The following is a 14,280-nucleotide window of genomic DNA, read 5'->3' on the forward strand; positions in this document are numbered from 1 at the left end:
TTTTGTCATATCATGGGTTGTGTTCACTGTAAATCTTTAATAGAAATTGGAAACAGAAATATAAAACAAGGATGCTCAATGTTAATTTGAGTTTCCTAGTCTTGAGCTAGAACATAAGTTAGGTTTAAAGATGCAAACAGTATGTTTTTTTTTTTTGAAATGGCGAAAATATATCATTAAAAGAAGAGGCAGGACCGAGATGGACCACACCCGAATATACAGGAATAAAAAAAGAAAGAAAAATTACAAAATAATTCTCACGGAGGGAGAAAATCAAACCACTCCAAGTCCGAGCGACTAACTCCACCCCTAGCAAACCATCCGCCTCCCCATTAGCGGACCTCCGCACATGATTAAACACGATACTCGAACCCTAGATTAAATCTTCTATTTCATCAAAAATAGAAGAAAATCTCCATGGAGGCAACACCGCCCTACTTAACCACTGAATCACATTGAGTGAATCACCCTCCACAATAGTTTTATCCATGCTCTCTCAATCCTTTTGATACCTTGATAAGGCGCCTTCACTTCAGTCTCCGAAGCATCACATATCCCCAGAGGGCCAGAATAGGCCTACACAACTCCACCACAATCATTACGAAACACATCTCCAAACCCGGCGGTCCCGGGTTTCCAAGACTCGAACCATCAAAATTCATTTTAAGCATTCCACAAGAAGGCGGCTCCCACCGTTGAACAATCCCAGGCCTATTATCCCCTACTAAAACAAACTTCCCTCGACCCCTCCCATAGGTCAAAGGCTGATACAAAACGGAAAGACGAATGACATCTTGCCCAAGTTATCGAATAGTGCAATAATTTTTATGTAAAGCCAATACGGAGATTTGGATATCCCCTCAAAAACTCTAGAGTTTCTCTCTTTCCAAATCACCCACCACGTCGCAAGCAAACAAATATTCTATAATATTTTTCCTTTCTTCCTCCAAGGCACAAAACCCCATTGATTTACCAAATTCGGAATAGATGATGGAAAGACCCAAGCTATACCAAACCTCGAAAATATGAAGCTCCATAGCTGACGAGTGAAGGAGCAACGCATGAAAAGATGACCCACAGATTCCCCATCCTTCAAGCATAGGGGGCAATGGTCAATGAGCAACATACCATGCTTTCGTAGAAAGTTAATCGTTTGAATCCGATCGCGACATACTGCCCGACCGAAGATACAAACTCTAGGGGGGCAATGAAATTTCCATACCTTGGCTGAGATAGAGGATACACCACCAGGCACCAAGATAAAATACAAAGATTTGACAGAGAAGATACCCGAAGATTCCGCAGTCGATATTCTTTTATCCACACCTTTCCTCTTAATGTAACACCCATCAAGAAGCTTAAGAAAACGGGATGCCGACTCCCTATCAAAGAAATTCCTCCTGAAGACCGGGGACCATACAAGAACACCGCTAATGCGGTCAAAACAAACACCAACAAAAGCCTCTTTATCAGAAGCTGCTCTATAAAGATCCGGGAACAATTCCAAGAGCTAGGGCCAAAGAGAAGTCGTATTTGCATCAATCAGTTAGGGCCAAAGACAAGTCTTATTTGCATCAATTGGCTTCCCCGTTTGAAAACAAATATGAAGAACGATACATGCATTAGATTTACAAAATAAAAAATTAGTGTACTCATCGTCAAGCCCAATTCCTCTTTCCCTTTTTATTTTTGTTTATACAGTGCTCGCGAGTTTATTCCTTGTTTACATCTTCAATTTTCCCTAATTTCATATCTAGATTCATTCATTTTTTTTTTTAATACACTTGTCGGCTTCCAGCCAAACCCAGGCTTACCCTTTAAAAAAAGTTCAGCATCAACAACTTTTTTCATATGCATTTCCATAAATCTTCTTCTTATTCATTGCCACGCTCTGGTAAATTTGGAAGCTAGATTTCTCAGTTTTGTGACTTTGTTAGCCCCCATCATCTCCCTTTGTCAGCTAAGGTTTTGTAACTTTGTCGCCCCCTAATATGGAGAAAAGCGAAGTAAGCTGCGAATTTCCTCTTAGGAAACACATTTTCCTTGCAAAGGGGAGAATATTGCCCTCTTCCCTCCGTGATTTTGGACTCAAAGACTCTAATGGAACCCAATACCAAAGATTGTAACTCTATATTTTTATTAATATTCTGGTAGGGGTCTTGCCAAAGCCCAACTTACCCATAAGAAAAAAACCCTTATCACCTTCCTTCATCACCCCTCAAGAAAGATATGGTTTCAAGAGTTTGCCACTATCATTCTTCGCCGCCTTTTTTCTCCCTCCTCTCTTGCTTTTTTTTCTTTCTTACAGCTGTGAAACCCTAACCCCTTAAAGCCTTATTGGTAGCTAGCACTTTTAAAGTTAATCCATGTTCAGATACTCACTGTAATAACTATTTGACAACATACATTCTTTCAATTTAGTAAATTAGAAGTTCATAGTTCCCCCCTTTTCACTCTTTTTTGTTGTTTTTATGACCTACTTGAGTTGGCTGAGTCACATGAGTATATTGGAGCCAAGCCAGCTCGGATTTCCCGTGTGTGCGTTTTGGCCTGCATCCATGTGTTGAAACATTGATTGATCTTAGTAAAGAGTTGGCAGTTGGCACCCTCCTTCTGACATATCCAAAAAATTGCCACTTGCATGGCGGATACCTTGGTGAGAGGTGTAGATTGGCTAGGACTTTGCATTGGATATGTGACGTAGAGTAGGCGTGGCCCGTGTGGCAGCGGAAGCTCTGATACCAAATGACGTTGAGTAGGTATAGGAGAAGCTTTACCAAGGATTAAAGGAGGAATAAAAAGGAAAAGGGGAGGAAAAGACTCGTAAATTGGAAGGAAAGGGTTGTGAAAAATGTTGAAAAGGGAATGTGAAAGTGTTGAAGGGGCAGTTGAAAATGGCACTTGAAGCTAAAGTATCCTCTTTAATGGAGGAAGGTGTTTGTGTAGGGAATCCTATGGGTGAGCTAAAGTATGTTCATTAAGGTGGAAGGGGTGTATCATGGAATTCTTGAATTGGTTTTAAGAATCGTTCCTGGGGTGGTTAAAAGATATCAATAATTGGTTATGGTGGTTGAACAAGAATGGAAACAGAAGGGTTGTTGGTTGATTGCTGGATTTCAAGAATCAAGAAGATGAAGGGTGGTGGGGTTTTTTTTTTAATGGTACAAAAAATGGTTATGAGGCTAAAGATAACAAGAAATGGTTGCCATTTATTGGAAGAAAAAATGGTTTCCAGGTTAAAGATAACAAAGATGATGAGATTCTATTATGAAGGGAAGTATGTTTGATGATTAAAGAAAATCAAGAAGATGAAGGGTGGCTGGTTTTTTTTTGAATGGTACAAAAAATGGTTGGGAGGTTAAAGATAACAAGAAATGGTTGCCATTTATTGGAAGAAAAAATGGTTGGGAGGTTAAAGATAACATAGATGATGAGATTCTATTATGAAGGGAAGTATGTTTGATGATTAAAGAAAATCAAGAAACATGGTGTAATTCGGTTATGGCAAGAAAGGAAGCAATAAAGAGAATTCAGGCTTGATCAGTTAAAGAAGAGGGGAGTTTCAGTGAGGTTTGGGTTGGTCAAAGATAAGAAATATGCTATGATTTCTGTACACGGATACGGAGTGTCGGACATTGCAAACCCCCTAACTTTAGAAACGGGGACACAGCGAAAATAGAAAGTATATGTTATCATGATTTGTGGATATGGATTCGTGTGTCCAGTTTGGACATGGATACGAGTTGTCTAAATGAGGTAAACACAATATTCAATAAAAAAACAGAATGTCACACTTGACACGGTACAAAAACATGTCCACACACCCACATTAACACTTACAGCAATACAAGTAAAACTGTCCAAAGGAGTGTCTACACGTGTGGACACGCGTGTCGTGTAGGACATGGCAGGACACGTGAGTCGGCAATAAATTCGAAGTGTCGGCCAAATGATAGGAAATATGTAGGGACTTACTGGTAATAGAAAAGGGGATGAAGGGCTGGTTTTGAGGTGATTTTTATGGGCTGGTTTGTAACAGCTTTTGGGGCTAGTTCACGTCAACAACAATTGGATAATAATGCTGTGGTTGGGGGCGGTATAAAGCTATGTGATGCAGATCGTAGGGCAATAAGTGGCATATTTGCCCATTAGGATTTCTAGGCATTTATTTTCCATGTTATTTAGTTTTTAAGCTTTTATTTTCCATGTTATTTAGAATTATGAAGTTTAGCCTTTTAGGAATTCTTATTTTAGTAGATTTCTATCTTTTAGGTTGTTAATTGCCTATTTATAGGCCTCTTTATAGCTTTATTGTGAATTTTGATGATTATTGAATAAAGATTGATGTCTCTCCCCTCTACAGGTTTCTTCTCCTCCCTCTAATTTCTTCTCTTCTTCTCTCAGATTCCTTCTTCTATTCTCTTCTAATCTTCTACTTCTCTTCTTCTATTCTTCCCTCTCATCTCCTCTTCTTCTAATCTTCTTCTACTTCTCTCCTATTTCTTCTCTTCTCCCACTCTTCCTCTCCTATTTCTTCTATTTCTCTTCCCGGTCCTACATCACTATGTGATGCAGATATTAGGATCTATTTGCGTATTATTTACTTTCTCGTATTTTTATTTCCATGTTATTTAGAATTAGGAAGTTTAGTGTTTTAGGAATTCTTATTTTAGTAGGTTTCTATCTTTTAGGTTGTTAATTGCCTATTTATAGGCCTCTTTACAGCTTGTTTTGTAACTTTGATGATTATTGATATTTAAGGGTGTCAATTTTGGCTCGGGCTCGGAAGCTCGCTGAAGCTCGGCTCGAATCTATAACGAGCTGAGCCGAGCCGGCTCGCCAGGCTCGTTAAGCTTAACGAGCTGAGTCCGATTTAGGCCAGGCTCGGCTCGTTAAGGCTCGTTAAGAATTTAATATATTTAAATATATATTATATATTAATATATACATTAAAAGGGTTGTCCAGGGAGTGAAAGGGGGGGGGGGGGCAAAATATGTCACTTCATTTTTGGAACCACATTTGTTACTAGGACCACCCCCCACAGTGTAAAAAAAGTAGTCAAATTACACTAGTAGGGCTGTCCAGGGAAGATGAGGGGTGTGAACTTAATATAATCCGAGCTCGGTAAGGCTCGCGAGCCTGACCGAGCCGAGCCGAGCCCGAGCCTGTTTCGAGCCCGAGCCGAGCTTTTGAGCTTAACGAGCCGAGCCGAGCTTTTGATATTGAATAAAGATTCTTTTCCCTCTAATTCTGGTTTTCTTCTTCTCTCTTCTGATTTCTTGTCTTCTCTCCCTAAATTCGTCTATTCTTCTGGTTATTTTCGTCTTTTCTTCCCCTATTCTTCTAATTCTCTCCCCTTTCATCTATTTCTCTCCCATTTCCTCAATTTTTCTTCACGGTGTTGCATCAATTTGGTATCAAAGCAAATGATCCAAGTTGCAGAAATTAATCTCGAAACTCCTTCCAAGGTATGCCACCATATTTCCGTTTAACCCTTGTTTCTTTCACCCCTTTCAGCCCATTGGTGACAAGCCCAAAACAGCCCTCTTCCAACTGATTTTACGCCACTGTTCATCCGTGACCTAGAACTTCAACTCTAGTCCCTATTTCCTCTTCGGTAAACACACAGTCATCTCATCCATAAGCCCTTGATTTTCAATCTCAGCAGCCCTTTCCCAAGTTACTTCAGTCCATGATTTCAGCCTTTTGAAAACCATCATGTGTCCTATAATTTAAGCCACCAAGAACCTCAGCCGTATTACCGATCTGGTCATCTTTGGCCCTACTTGGTCCCACCTTTTCCTTCAAAAACCAGCCATCCTTGCAGCCACCTACCTCCAGCCTTGAAAAACCTACCTTTACCCCCCTCTCTTTGTGAGCCGACCACATCAAACCAGAAACCGCCACTTCTGGGGGGTGACCTTGCTGTTGTTGGTCTTCCTATTGCCGTGCTTGATCAGGAAAGTAACTCTTATTGTTTCCATAAAATTGAGGAAAGTAAATCAGCGAGTTAACAAAAGGAGGAAGTCTCTTTATTTGGTAGCTTTTATTTGGTATCTTGTATATATCCGGTGAAGGTGGGTCACACAGGTAAGTCTTTTTTTTTATATTTTAGACAACTTTATTGGATAACTTGCCCAGCAAGTTATTATCACAAAATACAAAAAAGGCAACTCACGTGTCCTCCACTCCTCCTAAGTCAAGGTACATAAAGTTAGAAAAAAAAAGGGTGTCTCTTTAATAGTAACATATAGAAAAGGGGTAACTTGCTAGAGAAGCAATATTTAAAAAAGGCAAGTTATCTCAACTTTATTCTCATTCTCAGCAGTAATTGTTATCCAAGTGGTATGTTACGTGTCCAACACCCACTAAATGCTTTTTAATTAGAGTCTTTCTAATTCGGTTCAATTTCCAACACCCTAATCTTTCTATTAACTCTAGATTCTCTACACATACCCCCTACTTCCTCTTCTTACCCCTTTCTCATTTAAGGTACACTATTTAACCCCTTCTATTTTACCTCTAGACACCCCCTCCAAAAAACAACAACAAAGAAAACAGAAAAAGAACCTTTTCTCACTCTTTCTCTCTCCTCATTTGGGCAATTTCTGCTCAAAATTGGCCCTCAACTTCAACATGAAAGTTGTTCGTGACAACTTTTAGAGCGCATCCAGCCTATTTTCAGCAGCGGACAACAGTCTTCAGCACAGTTTCAGGACCCATCTCAGCCATTGATCGCGCCCCTTCTTCCGATCATCAGTTTTCACTCATCTGATTTCAGATCCGCGACGGACGTTGTGCTTATTTCAACATGCCAGATATATCATATAGTTGATTTCAATTTTTGACGCTGATCCCAATGGCTCTACCATATGTTCCATATTTTAACGAGTACGACGATCAATATTTCGAAGGCCGCACTCACTATAGTTATTATGAGAATGCATGTCTGCGGTGGATCAATGCTCTTGATGGATATCATGAGTACTACGGCTATGATCACCGAGCTACCATCTACCGAGCCAGTGAAACTGTACGACGACAAGCCCAGAGGTTATGGATACGTCGAATCACGGACCGTCATCGCCGATGGGAGAATGTTCGTGATGAGTTTATGGGTATTTATGCAATAATGGCATATCGGTATGAAAAACAATTGATGCGTGAAGTAGTTGCTCGACGAGAAGAAGCTGCTCTTTGTGAACGAAAAGCCGCAGCCCGACGTGCACGAGTCGACGAAATTGCAGCAGCCACTAGATATCAAGAGCGTCACATGCGTGAGTCGGATTTGCAGAGCCACTTCACTACTTCTTCCCCCGTACCACTTGTTGATGATATTCTTACGGAGCCCGATGCTAGTATTGATGAGATTATCGATGTTGAGCCTTTGATTCCATCAGATTCAGATTTAGAATCTGAGATGGACGATCCAGAGCCAGAGACTCCGTTGCTTTCTGAGGATGACGATTCCGGGATTTCTGCCGCACCGATTGCCGAGCATCCGGCGAGCCATCTTTTAATCTTCTGAGGCAGATATTGTGGCAGATCCACGTGAGGCTGATCCATTGCTTGAGTCCGAGCCGAGTGACTAGATCGTTGAGACATTACCAGAGCATACATAGCACGAGCTGATCATTGCTATCTCCAGGAGATGCACCAATCAAGATGATTATGGAGGTTGAGCCCGCCGATTTCAGTACACATGACGACCATCTTGATGCTGATCATGGATTGATACTGCCCATAGCTGTTTTGCCGATCCAGGAGGAGTATGTTGCGATCTTTCCAGCTAGTTTACTTCTCCAGCGCAGATTCTGTTCGCATGAGTTTACATGGGCACTTTCTTCCCTCTTCTTCTGCCGACCTTGCAGATTCTTCTCCCGATTGTCTCGAGCGTTAGACATCATGATTGCCTCCGCCGGACTACGCGTTCTATTACTTCAGTGGATTTTTTACATCTTTGACTCAGGTGGACTAGAACTTGAAGGCGAGTTCTTTTTCAAGCGGGGGAGAATGATGCATATATTAAGATCTATTTCCGTATTATTTACTTTCTTGTATTTTTATTTCCATGTTATTAGTTTCTATGATTTTATTTAGAATTAGGAAGTTTATTGTTTTAGGAATTCTTATTTTAGTAGGTTTCTATCTTTTAGGTTGTTAATTGCCAATTTATAGGCCTCTTTACAGCTTATTTTGTAACTTTGATGATTATTGATATTGAATAAAGATTCTTCTAACCATTCAAAAAAATAAAAATAAAGATTCTTCTTCCTCTAATTCTGGTTTTATTCTTCTCTTCTGATTTCTTCTCTTCTCTCCCTATATTCGTCTATTCTTCTGGTTATTTTCGTCTTTTCTTCCCTTATTCTTCTAATTTTCTCCCCTTTCGTCTATTTCTCTCCCCTTTCCTCAATTTTTCTTCACGGTGCTGCATCACTATGTCACAGATGTCGTTCTCGGGAATTTCTCGGCAAGGGAAAATCTCGGGATATATTAGTTTTTATTATTTTTTTTGGGTTTTTATTGGGAAATTAATGGTAAAAATAAAATTATTTAAAAATATTAAATTTAAGACAAAAAATATAAAATGAAAATATCTTAAAAATATTGGGATAATCTCGTGATATTATCGGGATATTTTATGATAAAAACGGAAATATCGCTATATTTTTAAAATCTTGGGATTTTGTCGTTTTATCAAAATCTCGCGATAAAAACGCTATATTTTGAAAATATCGGAGATATTTGTGACATAGGTATAAAGGACTGGCTGTCAACTAACTTGGAGCATGTTGTTTTTTAGGACTCTCGAAGCATGCTGATCAATGTGGGTTGTTGATCTTTTAGGACTCTTGAATTAGGCAAACTTAAAAAAATCCCAAAAATAATTAATAAAGAAAATAAAGCTAATTTAGGACTCTTGAAGCATGCTGATCAATGTGGGTTGTTGATCTTTTCCCTGTTCTGATCTACGGGCGATCTGGGACGATCGGTGCACAAGGTATTCCTTCGCCATAGTCTTGAGATTGAGATTAGTCGTCGATCTGGGGAGTTGGTTTGGCAATCTAATGGTCCGTAGTAGTCCGATCATGGATGTGATGTGCTCTGCCTTCGAACGGCGTAGATGCACACCTGCATCAATATGCATTCCCTCTTAGTAGTTGTTTGACTTGTTATTGTTTGTGTCGGTCATCTCATCCCCACGCCTTTTTATTTTTAATGCTGTATTCTTTTTTGCTCTATATTTCAAAAAGTACATAAAATCAAATAAGTTATTCAGAAATTTTATATAAATTAAATAAGGTGTTCAGCAACTTTATATAAATTAGGAGTTATCTCATATGATTTTATGGTCTGATTCAATCTTCAGAATATTGCTGTGCACGGTTTTGATGAGGTACTTTCCATCATTTTCTTTTCAGCTCAGATACCTTTGCTAAAATTAAGAGAATCCCTAACAGTTACTCCAATTATTGTTTGGATTCCTCTTCTAAAACTGATGTGAAGATACTATTGAGAGTGAACATATAATTGTGCAAATCACCCCAATAAAGCTTGTCTTCTTTATCGTGGATTGCTCATGCAGGTGACTAGCAGTGCAAGGATGCCATGGGCTTCTCCTTTGGGCCACAAATTGGCAAGTTTGACAAGACCATTTAGGTACATGTTGATCAAAATATTCTATTCTGCTTTGCCTTGTGACTGCTTTTCGAACTCTTAAAAATCCCCATGTTTCTTTCTTATCTGAGAACAATGATTTTCCAAATATTTTGATCCAGCTCAAAACCTGCGGGCAATGATGTTATTGGGATTGATTTGGGTACCACAAACTCATGTGTGTCAGTAATGGAAGGAAAGGTTAGTTGTCTGACATCTGATGTCGTTATTTGTCACAGTATTACTACTAATAAGTCTAATATTATATGCAGAGTGCAAAAGTAATTGAGAATTCCGAGGGAGCCCGGACCACACCATCTGTGGTTGCCTTCAACCAGAAGGGAGAACTGCTTGTGGGAACTCCGGCAAAGCGCCAGGCTGTCACCAACCCAACAAACACAGTTTTTGGGACAAAGCGTCTGATTGGAAGGCGTTTTGAGGACCCACAAACACAGAAAGAAATGAAAATGGTTCCCTACAAGATCGTCAAGGCTCCCAACGGAGATGCATGGGTTGAAGCTAATGGACAAAAATATTCACCGAGCCAGATTGGTGCCTTTATTTTGACAAAGATGAAAGAAACTGCTGAGTCTTATCTTGGAAAGTCTGTTTCAAAAGCTGTAATTACTGTTCCGGCATATTTCAATGACGCTCAGAGACAGGCAACAAAGGACGCAGGGAGGATTGCAGGTTTGGATGTGCAGCGAATCATCAATGAGCCAACTGCCGCTGCACTTTCTTATGGGTTGAATAACAAGGAGGGCCTTATAGCTGTGTTTGATCTTGGTGGTGGAACTTTTGATGTCTCAATCCTAGAAATCTCCAATGGCGTCTTTGAAGTAAGCATTTTACTTGTTCTTATTAAAACTGTTCATACATCCCTATGTCCCAAATATCTCCGGTATTTTCAAAATATCTCGTTTTTATCCTGACATTTTGATAAAATGATAAAATCCTGAGGTTTAAAAAAATGTAGCGATAGTTTCATTTTTATCATACCATATCACGATAATATCTTGATATTTTTATGATTTTTTTATTTTATATTTTTTCTTAAATTTTATATATTTATATATTTTAAAATAATTTTTTTTTATTGTTTTCCCCTATATAGACCTGAAAAAAATAAAAAACTTTAATATATCCTCAGATTTCCCTTGCCGAGAAATTCCCGTGAACGATGTTTCTGACATAGATACATCCTTAATCTGGATGAAACCCCTCACCTAATTACATCTCCTGCAGGTTAAAGCGACCAATGGTGACACTTTCTTGGGTGGTGAGGATTTTGATAATGCCCTGTTGGAGTTCTTAGTGAGTGAGTTCAAGAGAACTGAGGCGATTGATCTTTCAAAGGACAAACTGGCACTCCAAAGGCTTCGGGAAGCAGCCGAGAAAGCTAAGATTGAACTCTCTTCTACAACCCAAACAGAGATCAACCTGCCATTTATAACTGCTGATGCATCAGGAGCAAAACATTTGAATATCACTCTGACAAGATCAAAGTTTGAGACTTTGGTGAACAACTTGATTGAGAGGACTAGAAATCCATGTAAGAGCTGTTTGAAGGATGCTGGCATATCTCTCAAGGAAGTGGATGAGGTTCTTCTTGTCGGGGGGATGACCCGAGTTCCGAAAGTTCAAGAAATTGTTGCTGAGATCTTCGGTAAGAGTCCAAGCAAAGGAGTGAATCCGGATGAGGCTGTTGCGATGGGAGCTGCAATCCAGGGTGGCATTCTCCGTGGGGACGTTAAGGAGTTGCTTCTTTTGGATGTCACTCCTCTTTCACTCGGTATCGAGACTCTGGGAGGTATCTTCACCAGGTTGATCAACAGGAACACGACCATTCCAACAAAGAAGAGTCAGGTTAGTCCACAGTTTCAACCAAAAGTAAAAGGCTATGATCCAGATTTTCACTTGCACACCACATTTTCTTTCCGTCACCTGATTGTACGGTGATGAGATGTGTGGCTTTCTAACTTATTCCATACCCCTGCTGAAAAAAAGGACTGTGCTTGGTGTGTGAGTGAAACCATGGATTTTTCCTCTTCAAGAAGAAAAACGTTGTTTAATTATTTGAAAAATGTAAGTTCATAACTGGTTATAGAACTGACTACTCATCATCATATTACCCTCATTTGACCAAAGTACCCATGTTTCTCTTTAATTGCATTATTACCTATTTAATATTAGAGGAATGATCCATTGTAATCACTTGCACAAAAAAATCCAGTTGTTGCCAAGGATGCAGATCATCATCACCTGAAACTGTCCCACATTTAGAAAACAATTCACTTGCACAGAAAGTTTTGATGCAATGGGTTACGGAATCAATTATTATTTATGAAGTTGTTTCATCTCCTTCACGACTAAATGCTTCGCCCGAAATCAGCCTTTCACTTTTTGTGAAGGGCTGGGATTAATCTCACTAAAAACATGTTTTTTAATCCAAGCCCTTCACGAAGAAGTGAAAGGCTGATTTCTGGGTGAAGCGCTTAGTCACAACACTATGTGCAACATGGTGAAACAATCTCTATTATTTATGGTATTTGCTAGGGACCATCACAAAAGGCATTTCCCGGACCGGCTGTTGCATGAGAGCAGCCACATAGGCTTACTTTTTGTCTTATTCATTTAGTTCATCCTATGTGGCTGTTCTCTCATGCAACAGCCGGTACGTGAAATGGCTTTTGTGATAGTCCCTAGCAAATCCCATTATTCATATAGCAAGATATGTCGGTGCGTGAAATGCCTTTTGCGATAGTCCCTAGCAAATCCCATTATTCATATAGCAAGATATGTCGGTATGTGAAATGCCTTTTGCGATAGTCCCTAGCAAATCCCATTATTCATATAGCAAGATATGTTTAGCTTGAGGTGAATGGAAATGAGGCATCTGGTTTCAAGATGACTTCAAATAGTTCTATGGCTACAGAGAATCACAGTTGGTGAGTTGAGTTGCCGTGCCAGTATTGTTTGTATTAAAGAATGGAACTGATATTTCCATCCCCTTTCCTATCTTTTCCACCCTCTTCAGTTTCCTTTTCTTTAAAAATAACTTCATTTTCTGAGAAAAGACAACCAAGAAATATCATTTCCCGTAAAGAATTCTCACAGGCATTATCATCATTATTAGAAATTATGAGGTATCAAATGAATCATTGGCACTATTTATATGATTATAGATTTCATAACTAAATGCATACCCTTTGTTGGCTTTGATTATCTTTGCTTTTTAACCTGTTATTTAATTTTTATCCCTGATATCCATGTCTATGATCAGGTATTCTCAACTGCAGCCGACAACCAGACTCAAGTCGGTGTTCGGGTACTCCAAGGGGAGCGTGAAATGGCATCTGACAACAAGCTCCTAGGTGAGTTTGAGCTCGTGGGCATTCCACCCGCACCCAGAGGTCTCCCCCAAATTGAGGTCACATTCGACATTGACGCCAATGGAATCGTGACCGTGTCGGCCAAAGACAAGTCCACCGGAAAAGAGCAACAGATCACAATCCGGTCATCCGGAGGACTCTCCGAGGACGAGATCGAGAAGATGGTTAGCGAGGCTGAATTGCACTCACAGAGAGACCAGGAGAGGAAAGCTCTGATTGATATCAAGAACAGTGCTGACACTACAATCTACAGCATAGAGAAGAGCTTGGGTGAATACAGGGAGAAGATTCCGGCAGAGGTTGCATCTGAAATTGAGTCGGCAGTGGCCGATCTAAGGACGGCCATGGCCGGAGAGAATGTTGAAGAGATCAAGGCTAAGCTCGATGCCGCAAATAAAGCTGTTTCGAAGATTGGGCAGCATATGTCGGGGAGTGGGTCCGGTGGGTCGGCCTCTGGTGGGTCCCAGGGTGGTGACCAACCCCCAGAAGCAGACTATGAAGAGGTGAAGAAGTAGAAGGCTGACAAGTGATATGGTCCTTAAAGAATGATTTGTGGGAATTTGGAAGTTGATATCCTAATTGTCTTAATTTGTTAAATGTTACAGTGTAAGATTTGAAGTTTTGTACTTAATCTTTTGAAGTTTTAGTAGAACCTTAGCTCTGAGAATTCTACAGATTTTATGAAACTCTTTTGAGAGATGGAAGTGCATAAAGGTAATCAGAGAGACATGGGAAACAAAGCCAGTTTCTTGAGTGGCCCCTGTTGACATCTTTTTGTTTGAGCACACATGACCATATTTTTGTCTTTTAATTTCCTTCTTTAAGCTTTTTTGAATTCTTATACTCGGCCAGGAGTTTCTCTCCTCAGCTCCTACTAAAGCGTCTCTGAAAATCAGCAAAAATAAAAATCAGCCATTCACTCTCTTTTATTTTGTTGGTAAATGGTTGTGATTAATCCTAATAAAAATTATTAATCTCAGCCAAAAAGCTGATTTTTTTTTTTCAGGTGAGAGGAGGTTAAACAGCTTTGTTTAAAAGTATGTTTATGTAATGGGAAGTGATCCCTCCTCACCTCTTGTCTTACTTTTAAATGACTGCTTTGAACCTCCTTTTTGTCTGTGTCTATTATCAATAACAATCTAAACAAGAACAAGTGAAAATGTTGAGAATGGGGGTTTGGCTATATTATTTCCTCAGGGCCCTATTTGGATAGCAATTTTTTTTTTG

General features: G+C 39.7%; 1 protein-coding gene across 1 annotated transcript in view; it reads left to right on the forward strand.

Moving 5' to 3' along the window:
* The window catches only part of LOC143857817 (heat shock 70 kDa protein, mitochondrial), a 30,671-nt gene extending 16,865 nt beyond the window's left edge, over positions 1–13,806 (forward strand). Inside the window, exons 2-6 of the mRNA XM_077368321.1 lie at positions 9,591–9,664; positions 9,784–9,862; positions 9,934–10,500; positions 10,907–11,527; positions 12,945–13,806. Of these exons, the coding sequence (XP_077224436.1) occupies positions 9,591–9,664; positions 9,784–9,862; positions 9,934–10,500; positions 10,907–11,527; positions 12,945–13,568 (1,965 nt within the window). The 3' untranslated portion in view covers positions 13,569–13,806. The remainder of the gene's footprint in view (positions 1–9,590; positions 9,665–9,783; positions 9,863–9,933; positions 10,501–10,906; positions 11,528–12,944) is intronic.
* The last annotated feature ends 474 nt before the right edge of the window (positions 13,807–14,280 follow it).

This window comes from Tasmannia lanceolata, unplaced genomic scaffold (assembly GCF_043159265.1).
Source record: "Tasmannia lanceolata isolate RefF3 unplaced genomic scaffold, GAP_Taslan_0.1 ptg000025l, whole genome shotgun sequence".
Taxonomy (NCBI): Eukaryota; Viridiplantae; Streptophyta; class Magnoliopsida; order Canellales; family Winteraceae; genus Tasmannia; species Tasmannia lanceolata.